Here is a 10,286-nt window from a genome sequence, read left to right as displayed (position 1 = left end):
GAACACTACACTACATAAAGATAATTAAATTATGGTGCAGTTCATAATGCTATATTGTATAATTTAATGAAGATTTTTAATGCTGGTCTAAATTGATCCAATTTCATGTTTTCCTTTATAATGAAACTTCACCATTACTAACAAAGTAACAATAAATTCTCATTAATTTTGATGGAAAAGCAAATACACCCAGCTGCCTTTTTTGGTTTTATAAAAGAAAAAAATATTCAGAGGGAAACTACAAGTATCAATAGAAAATAATTCATGATTTCAACATAGGGCAACAACCGCACTCGAATATAACCAACTTGTTTTAATGGTCCCATAATTGAGACGAATGGTGTCATACTTATGTATATATAATTGCGTGATAGATAATGACCTACTATTTTAGAGAAATTTACATATTAGTTTATTATTTTACTTCATTATTGGAGCTACTATGAAGTATTATGGATATTTTTTAAAAGCAATAGGCAATCATTGTTGAAACTCAAAGGTTCAAAGTTTGAAGATTGAATTTCTGTCAAATAAGTTCTATTTTGAGTGGGTATTATTGCAAAAATTCAATTACTTATTGATGATTCTAAATATGAAATTTTGGGTGATGACGTAGTTTTTGAGGTATTTTTGAATGAATCCAGTCTTGGATTCAAGGAAGAAGACGAAGTTTATTTTTTTGTATAATATTGTATGTTATTATATATGAGTGTATAAATATCTCTTATAATTTTGTATAATATTTTATATTGGGTACATAATATTGTATATCAATTTTTAACATATATTTATATAAGTTTTGTATATTTTTGTATACCAGATGTATAATATTGTATACTGAATTGTGTTTTGGGCTAAAGATTTGTAATGTAAGTTTTGGGCTATATTTTTGCAATGTAAGTTAGCTAATTGTATATTTTTAAAATTTTGCCTTTATTCTACCGATATTTACTTAGGATTATGACCCTATAATCGAACATGGGTGTGTTCACGATTTTGGGTAAAAATCAAATAAAATCAATTAAATAAATCGATTTTTATTTGGTTTGGTTTGATTTGGTTTTACATTTTTAAAAATTGATAATAAATATTTGGTTTTGTTTTGTACAAAAAAGCCAAAGATAATATATATATATATATATATATATATATATATATATATATATATATATATATATAATGATAAGGTATGATGCTTTTTTTTATTTGTGCAATAATATCGGTAATTTATGCATTATTCAGTAAATTTATATTGTTTAGTACATTGGATTAGCTAACCGTATCATCAAAAAGTTAAACATAATTGGAATTATGGTATATAAATTATAAGATTCAAAATGATATGAAGAAAATTCATTTCTTTTTGAATGAATGTTGTCTTTTTTCTCTCCTTTGATTTTTTTTTTTAAAAAAATTCGTGTATGATTAATATCCGAATAATTAAACCAAATTGAAATCAATAACAATTAAATCGATAAATAAACATTATATTTGATTTAATTTTAATAATTTTAAAACTGATTAAATTAATTAAATTTGAATTTTGATCAATATCGATCCAAAAATCGACCGGTGAACAGGAATCATGTCTAAATGGGCCGTGAAGTGTTGAAAAGTCATGTCCAAATAGCAAAATAGAATCATTTAAAGGTCCGGAAAAAGGCGGGACATAACAAGACTATGAAATTGAAAGGCACCATCGTTATATTAGTAATTTAATCCATATTACGTGTATTGTTTGAGTATGTCACATCTGTTAAAGAAATATTATAATATTTAAGAACACAAAGTAAAGATTATTTTTTTATTATTATTCTTTTGATTATTTTAAATTATTTTTCTAAAAATGTAAATAATTAAGAACCTCATTAAATGAAGGATAAACATTGAAAAAAATCTCAACAATTCTCTTAAACTTTTGAACAATTCATTTATTTTGCCTAAGAAAAAAACTTGAACCATTTTCTTTAATATGAACTAGAAGGAGTACTTATTAAGAAAAATCGTTTTGCATATGCCTGGCAAGAAAAGACGCAACTAATTATTTTTTTTTATTTCGTTGTTTTCTTTTTGTAATTTAATGGGTACGTATATCGTCCCTGTATTTTGTGTGTTTACTTTCAAATCACTTATTTGTAAATATAAATAATTTCTTATAAAAAAAAACATATTACTTAAATTTTTTTTGTAAAGGATCATAAAACCAGTTAGTTGAGACGGATCAACTCTTGGATGATTAATCTGGATCGTTCAATCAAGCTAAACCCATTAATTGTTTGCCCAGTTGCCACGGCAATTAACTTCATGATATCTCCCCCTCAAGTCCTTCTCGACAAACACTTAAAAATTAGCCTGGCAGAGTGGCAGTGGTAGAAATGAACCAGAAGTGCTATTTTTCAACTTCTATGCCCAACTTTGAACTTTTCCCCTCAAGAGTCAAACCCAAAAAGCAAAAAAGAACAATCTTTGACACTACTATGAAGGGCAAAAGAAAGAAAACAGACAAAGACTAAACAGAAATCTTGCCTTTTTGTTCATTCATTATGGATGCATTTGCGGATGAACTCCGTATTACTTGCTCAATCATTTGAACTATATACCGGAAAACCCTTTTATTTGAATCTTTAAACGTAAGTTCCTTCACGAAACAGTCGAAACTTAAACAACTACTTCAACAGCTCGCTAAGAATTCAAGTCCTTTCTTGAAATGAATTTGCAAACGATTTTAATATGACGAATTAGAAAAGGGTTAAGGATTTAGTCGTATACACTCATAATATCAAATAAATTTTATCCTATAAATGCATTTTAATTGATTATAACAATTTGTTACACTTTGTTTTTGTAGAAAACTTGAACAATAAAGTAAACAAAACGAACAATGACTAAGGAGAAGGTATCGGTCAATGTCGGCTTTCAACCATAGAAATTTAAAAAAAATGACTTGAGAGTCGATACTCAAGTTTTTGGCAATTGTTCAGTATAATTGTTGATATATGCAAACCAAAAACAGTAATTTTCCAAATAAAGACATGTTATCCAATGCTCTGATTTCCTTTTTGCTATTACATCTCATGATAGTCACTATGGCTCTCACGCCAGACTCTTTCTTGCTAAGTTGTGGCGCACCATCAGGCACCACAGATGAATCAGATGGCCGTCAATGGGATACTGATACCCACGATCCAAATCTCTTGCTTTCGAATTTTTCAAGCATATCTGTTTAGATTCAGTAACTTGATGGGTCATTTCAGGTTTAATCCATTAATGTGTCAAGCCAACAAGCAATGTAAAATCCAATTTGTTTAAATTTAAGTGAATTGCTTTAAAATGAGTTCATTTTGTCGTTGTAGGTACCAAACATACAATCATTCATCGAGATGTGAAGTCAACTAACATCCTATTGGACGATAAATGGGTGGCCAAGGTGTTTGATTTTGGATTGTCCAAAGTAGGTTCACTAGGTGGGACAGCTATTACCCATGTTAGCACTGTAGTGAAAGAAAGTTTTGCGTACATAGATCCTGAATACTAGCGTCAACGATTGACAGTAAAATCAGATGTTTATTCTTTTGGAGTGGTTCTACTTGAAGTGTTATGCGCTAGACCGGCAATAAATCCAAGCATGCCAATTGAGCAAGTGAATTTGGCTGAGTGGGCTTGTAGGAGTCGTAAAAAAAGAAATCTTGAACAAATCATTGATCCTAACTTGAAAGGACAAATTGCCCCAAAATGCTTAAGCAAGTTTGCAGAATTGGCATATCATTGTTTGAGAAAGGAAGGGGTCCAAAGGCCATCAATGGGTGATGTTGTAAAAACTTTAGAATTTGCATTACAGCTCCAAGAGGGTGCTGATAATAGAGGTCATGAGGTGGAAGGATACACATACCCCCCTGGTCCTTCTTTTCCCTTGATTATTAATGGTCATGATGCTAATATAACAGTCAATGAAGATGAGATTTTCTCAGATTTAAGTGAAGTTGAAAGAAAGTTCACAAGCAATGGTATATCCATGTCGATCAGTAAAAGTGCCAAATTGAAGAATTTTGCCATTTTCTCTGAGATTGTGAATCCATTGGGTCGATGAAATTGTTATGATCGATACAATGAAGTTACATGTATAAGGTTTTTCCGGATTATGTGATCAAGTTAGGGTCCAACTCAAAAAGTAGGCACTGAAAAGAGAGACACCCCACCCCAATTAACAATAAGTTAGGCTTGCAACAAGAAGTGATTTTGACTTCTTGGGAGAGTTTAGGTAGCGATTATAGTTAATCGTCATGGTTGAGGTACTAGAGTTAGTCCCTTTGATTATTGAGTTGTAATCTAAAACCGCTCTTTGTAGTTAGTAGAGTCTGCTGGATATCCTTCGAGGTGTAGGTCGTGTTTTTTTTCCTTTGAGCAAGGAAGTTTTTCACAATAAAATTTTGTCTTGTTTCTATTGCACTGTTACTAGCACTAGTTCTTGTATTCATTAGGTGGCCTAGATTTCTTCATTAATGTTAAGAATAAAACGCGAAAATAATATATTTTTCTCTTGATACGATAAAATTTAATTATATTTTTAATATACTAGATAAGTAAAAATAACGGAGTAAATATATTCGAGTGTTGGTCAAAACATAAAAATCAGAGGAAGAAGATTCAATATGATACTACTACAATGCAACTTGAGTGTGGGCCAAATTTATTTTGGGTAGCAGACATCATCAATACTGTAAGAATAGACAGTGAGAAAGGACACACAATGCATGGTAGCCCGTAGGATATTTAAGGCACTAGTGCAATAAACATGGTGATTAATTAATGGTTCTTTATCGACTTTAAAATTGCTTCGACGTTCGAAAGTATTTGCTAGATATATCTATTGTATTTTGTATATTTGATTACCCTATAACTCTGTAGATAATATTCCAAGTTTGAGATTTGCCATTCAAATAGCTTCCATTGTATTAGAAGGAGTTTTTGGCCAAAAACACTTCGAAACTATACTCAAAATTTAATCTACATCCTTAAACTATCATAATTAGCAAAAAAACATCCTTGAAGTATTTAATACTTGGCAACTTTCAGCCTTTTGTTTGACACCGTTAAAAAAATAACGAAACAACTCACGTGAATATTTGCACCAATGAGCACAAACTAATATTCTAAGTTGTTTTCATAAGCAACCGCTCAGAATCAGAAAATTTTTCAGCTCCTCCATTGCTTCACTCTCAAAAGACAAAAAGAAGAAAAAAAAATGAGCAGATCGGGTCAACCTCCAGATCTCAAAAAGTATATGGACAAGCAGCTTCAAATCAAGTGGAATGCCAACCGCCAAGTTGTGGGGACTCTTCGTGGGTTCGATCCGTTCATAAATTTGGTTATCGACAACACTGTTGAGGTCAATGGAAACGATAAGAATGAGATTGGCATGATGGTGGTAATAGCGTGGTGACGATTGAAGCACTGGAACCAGTTGCCATACCATAGTAATACGAATGAAGCCGATTCTTAGAGGAATTTTTATCGATGTTCAAGATATTTACTGTTCTTATGGAACCTAAATGAATTATGTATTGTACCCTAAATTAACTAATTTTTGAAATATAAAATAGGTGCAAAATAAATTTATTCCATGTTTCCAAATTGATCTAACCTCCATGTTCATTAAACTCCTCCTAGGCCCCTAGCCAATAAGTATGGGGTGAAAGAACTGCTTATGAAATACTAAAGATTATGAGAGCGATTTGAAAGATGGAAAATAATTAAGAATTTTGAATCTTGTAATCTTAAATTAACCATATGTCAAATTATTAATGTACCAAAATATCATTTAATTTTGTCGTCTTAAACATGTTATGTGCAAAATTGAAATTAATTAAAGACTAACTAAAAATTCCAAAGTCATTCTTTTTAAAATGAATTAAAAAAAAAATAGGTCAAGAAAATTGAAACGGAAAAATAAAAGAAAAACAAAAGATAGCAGAGAGGAGGATTGTGTTTCCTTCAACTAGTGTTGAACTTCGGGATATTTCATGAGAGACAATTTGTTGGTATTACTTTAAGAAGAAATTCCGTTGAAGTCGTAGGGAAGGGTGGGTATGCGTTGAAGAACAATTTTAATTGGAGCTTTTGGTATCATGTGAGTTGCACATGATAGTTCCGTTAGTTCTTTAACAGAGTCAGAAGAAAGGATGAGAGTTGCAATGTTTTGAATATTTGAAGGATGTTTCTTGTTCATTATAATTGTTTAAGGATGTAGTTGCAATGTTTTGAATATTTGAAGGATGTTTCTTGTTCATTATAATTGTTTAAGGGTGTAGCTTAAGTTTTAGGTTTAGTTTAAGGATCTTTTTAGCCAAAAACTCAGAATATTAGAAGTAAAAAAAAAGAATTTTTCATATATTTTAATATCAACATTGGATCTTGACTAACCTAAATTGGTATGACTTATTCGAGTAAGAGAGGATCAATCCATCCACCACATTACGTCCTTTGGTGGTGTGTAACTATACGAGTCCTTTGTGGACTTCCTTCTTTTCATCTTGTTTTATGATTTCATCATTTCGTCCTAATTTATATGATATTTCAAGGGTTAATCAAGTTTTCTTTGATCAAATATTTTATATATCTTTTAAGTATTTTAAGTTTTTAATTATTGTAATTTATAGTATTTTTTTCCTAATTTTACATAATATAATTTTATTTTAATAAAACTTAAAGCGTCTATGTTCGAAGTTACTATTTAATTTCGAAATTTCAACTATGTCACAGCGCAAAAGAGTGTTAAAAATTAATTTGGTTACAAAAATTCAGAATAAGAAAAGTTGGTATAGTATCTGAAATTATTTAATACTAATAAAACAATTACTAGCAATGACTAAGAAGAAGTCTGGGTCAACGTTGGCATATGAACCACAAGAGAAAATGACTTGAGAGTCAACACTCAAGTCTTGGCAATGGTTGTGCATAATTGTTCGTTCCTTCCTTCGAACAACTAATATCTCCCAACACAAACGCACAGTTATTTCATACCATGAACTCCATGGGAACCATTGCTCTATTTTCCTTTCTCCTCTTACAACTCATAACGGCCACTATTTCTACCACGTACAATGCCACAGTCTATGTCTTGCTCAACTGTGGTGCACCATCAGCCATCATCGATGAAACCGATGGCCGTCGATGGGATACTGATACGCACTTCCCAAATTTCTTACCTTCCAACTTTTCAAGCATATCCACAACAACCATAGCTTCTGAACAAGACTCTTCGGTCAATAAAGTTCCTTATACAACTGGTGCCCGTATAATAAAATCTCAATTCACCTACACTTTTCGCGTTTCCCCTGGCACAAAATTCCTCCGTCTCTATTTCTACCCCGCCAATTACCCTGGCTTGAACAAAGCTGAATCTTTTTTCTCCGTCACTGCTAATCATTTTATCCTCCTGAGTAACTTCAGCGCTTTCCTCACAAGTACCACTTTGGGTAAAGGAATTCAAAAAGAATATGTCATCAATGTTGATGAAACTCAGATACTCAAATTAACTTTTTCTCCTGCACCAAACTCTTATGCTTTTGTTAATGGGATTGAGATACTTTCCATGCCAACTGATCTTTACATCCATGGAGACGTCAAATTGATTGGGTATGATAATCCATTTAACATCGATAACAGCACTGCTCTTGAAACTTTGTACAGGCTGAACGTGGGAGGCAATTCAGTCGATAGTACAGAGGATACAGGGATGTATCGTGTATGGAATTCAGACGACGAATTTGTTGTTGGATATGGCTATCAAACTCATCATTTTGATGTCAACATCAGTTACACTCGTGAAACCCCGCCTTATACTGTGCCGAAGATAGTTTACACAACCTCTAGGATTATAACCAATTTCATCCCAAGCCTGGATTGGGAATTCCCTCTAAACTCTGGCTTCTTCTATCTTTTCAGGCTCCATTTTTGTGAGATTCAGCCGGAAGTTAAAGAAGTAAACGCTCGAAGTTTTTCCATTAAGATCGGAAACCAAGAAGCCGAGGGAAAGGCTGATGTAATACAATGGAGTGGAGGCTGGAGAGTCGCGGTGTACAAAGACTATGTGGTTAATGTTAGAAACCAAGACGGTGGAAGAAATAAGCAAAACGTGACTCTTGATTTGGGTTCTATTCCGGATTCTAGGTATCAAAGTGCTATATTAAATGGCTTAGAAATTTTCAAGTTGAGCGACTCAAATGGAAACCTCTCTGTGCCGAATCCTGAATTGTTTGTTCCGATTAATTCACCACCAAACAACAATAAGAAGAGATCATTGCACATCAATACTGTTATCACTGCAGTGGCTGTGATCAGCGGAATTGTTCTGTTTACGATTCTCTGTTTCTTAATTTTCCGTAGGTGGGAAAGTGGAAAAGATCTCCAGACAAGGGTTACAAAGTCATCGGACTCAACCCAAAGGACCGGCGGCTCAGGCTCATCATCACTACCATCTGATCAGTGCCGACACTTTCTAATAGCAGAGATAAAAAATGCTACGGACAATTTTGATGAAAAATTTGTGATTGGATATGGAGGTTTTGGTAATGTTTATAAAGGGTACCTCGACAATGGTACAACCACAGTTGCAGTCAAGAGATCAAATCCTTCATCAAAGCAAGGGGTTCGCGAGTTCCAAACAGAGATTGAGATGTTATCATCGAAGCTAAGGCATCGACATCTAGTGTCCTTAATTGGTTATTGTGATGACAAGAATGAGATGATCTTGGTTTATGATTACATGGCTAATGGAACTCTTCGTGATCACTTGTACAATACTGACAATGCTCCTCTTCCATGGAAGAAACGCCTTGACATTTGCATTGGTGCAGCTAAAGGATTATATTACCTTCATTCAGGTAAGTAGTCAATAAATTAATAAACATGTCATGATCTAACTCGCACAATATTTGTTTGGTAAAAAAGGAATTGGGTTAGAATAGGTCAAATAACGATCAATGTCAAGTTGCACAGCATGACTCAACCTCCCAAATTGGTTTTTGTTTGTTCTATTTGCATTTTGACATGTTTTGATCCAATAGCTTGATTAGTTATTTCAGGTTTAATCCATTAGGTCAAACCAATAAGCAAGTTACAATCCAACCTGTTTAAACTTGAGTAAATTGCTTTAAAATGAGTTTATTTTGCTGTTATAGGTACCAAACATACAATCATTCATCGAGATGTGAAGTCAACTAATATACTATTGGACGATAAATGGGTCGCCAAGGTGTCTGATTTTGGATTGTCCAAAGTAGGTTCACTAGGTGGGATAGATATTACCCATGTTAGCACTGCAGTGAAAGGAAGTTTTGGGTACATAGATCCTGAATACTACAAGCGTCAACGATTGACAGTAAAATCAGATGTTTATTCTTTTGGAGTAGTTCTACTTGAAGTGTTATGCGCTAGACCGGCAATAAATCCAAACTTGCCATGTGAGCAAGTGAATTTGGCCGAGTGGGCTTGTAGGAGTTGTAAAAAAAGAAATTTTGAACAAATCATTGATCCTAACTTGAAAGGACAAATTGCCCCAGAATGCTTAAGCAAGTTTGCAGAATTGGCATATCATTGTTTGAGAAAGGAAGGGGTCCAAAGGCCATCGATGGGTGATGTTGTAAGAACTTTAGAATTTGCATTACAGCTCCAAGAGGGTGCTGATAATAGAGGTCATGAGGTGGAAGGATACACATACCCCCCTGGTCCTTCTTTTCCCTTGATTATTAATGGTCATGATGCTAATATAACAGCCAATGAGGATGAGATTTTCTCAGATTTAAGTGAAGTTAAAAGAAAGTTGACAAGCAATGGTATATCCATGTCGATCAGTAAAAGTGCCAAATTGAAGAATGTCGCCATTTTCTCTGAGATTGTGAATCCATTAGGTCGATGAAATTGTTATGATCGATACAACGAAGTTACATGTATAAGGTTTTTCATGATTATGAGCCCGTTTGGATGGGCTTAAAAAAATAACTTTTATGTATGAAGTTCTTTTAGAATTTTGAAGTGCTTAAAGTTATTTTTATAAATAAGTAATTGAGTGTTTGGATAAAAGTGTTTATGCTGAAGAAATGAGGAAAATAATGTGAATTTTAGGGTTAAAAAAATAAAAAGGGTAGTTTGGGAATTTAGTTAAAATATAAGAGATATAAAAATAATTTTCATGATCAAAGAAAATGGCTTTAAGCACTTAGAAAAAAATTTTAGGAATCCTAACTTTTCATTTTTGACTCACTTTAAGAATTTTATGGCTTAAAATT

The 10,286-nt window shown here is 32.9% G+C and overlaps 1 protein-coding gene and 1 pseudogene across 1 annotated transcript; both read left to right on the top strand.

Moving 5' to 3' along the window:
• The first annotated feature begins 3,086 nt into the window (after positions 1 to 3,086).
• LOC129872759 (receptor-like protein kinase ANXUR2) lies at positions 3,087 to 4,354 on the top strand (annotated as a pseudogene).
• Positions 4,355 to 6,960: 2,606 nt separating this feature from the next.
• LOC129873016 (receptor-like protein kinase FERONIA) lies at positions 6,961 to 10,079 on the top strand. Its single transcript, XM_055947996.1, has 2 exons — positions 6,961 to 8,882; positions 9,180 to 10,079. Exons 1-2 carry the CDS (start codon positions 7,022 to 7,024, stop codon positions 9,914 to 9,916), a joined length of 2,598 nt encoding a protein of 865 aa, XP_055803971.1. The 5' UTR covers positions 6,961 to 7,021; the 3' UTR covers positions 9,917 to 10,079.
• Positions 10,080 to 10,286: the final 207 nt, after the last annotated feature.

The sequence above is a fragment of the Solanum dulcamara genome, chromosome 11 (assembly GCF_947179165.1).
Source record: "Solanum dulcamara chromosome 11, daSolDulc1.2, whole genome shotgun sequence".
NCBI lineage: Eukaryota > Viridiplantae > Streptophyta > Magnoliopsida > Solanales > Solanaceae > Solanum > Solanum dulcamara.
The sequence above is the reverse complement of the archived record's forward strand: the minus strand, read 5'-3'. Positions and strand labels throughout refer to the sequence as shown.

Bases quoted from the DNA above. Each gene is read 5' to 3' on its own strand.
- LOC129873016 (XM_055947996.1), top strand. From the start codon at position 7,022: ATGAACTCCATGGGAACCATTGCTCTATTTTCCTTTCTCCTCTTACAA. The intron at 8,883-9,179 runs GTAAGTAGTCAA...TTGCTGTTATAG, and splicing joins ATTATATTACCTTCATTCAG to GTACCAAACATACAATCATT.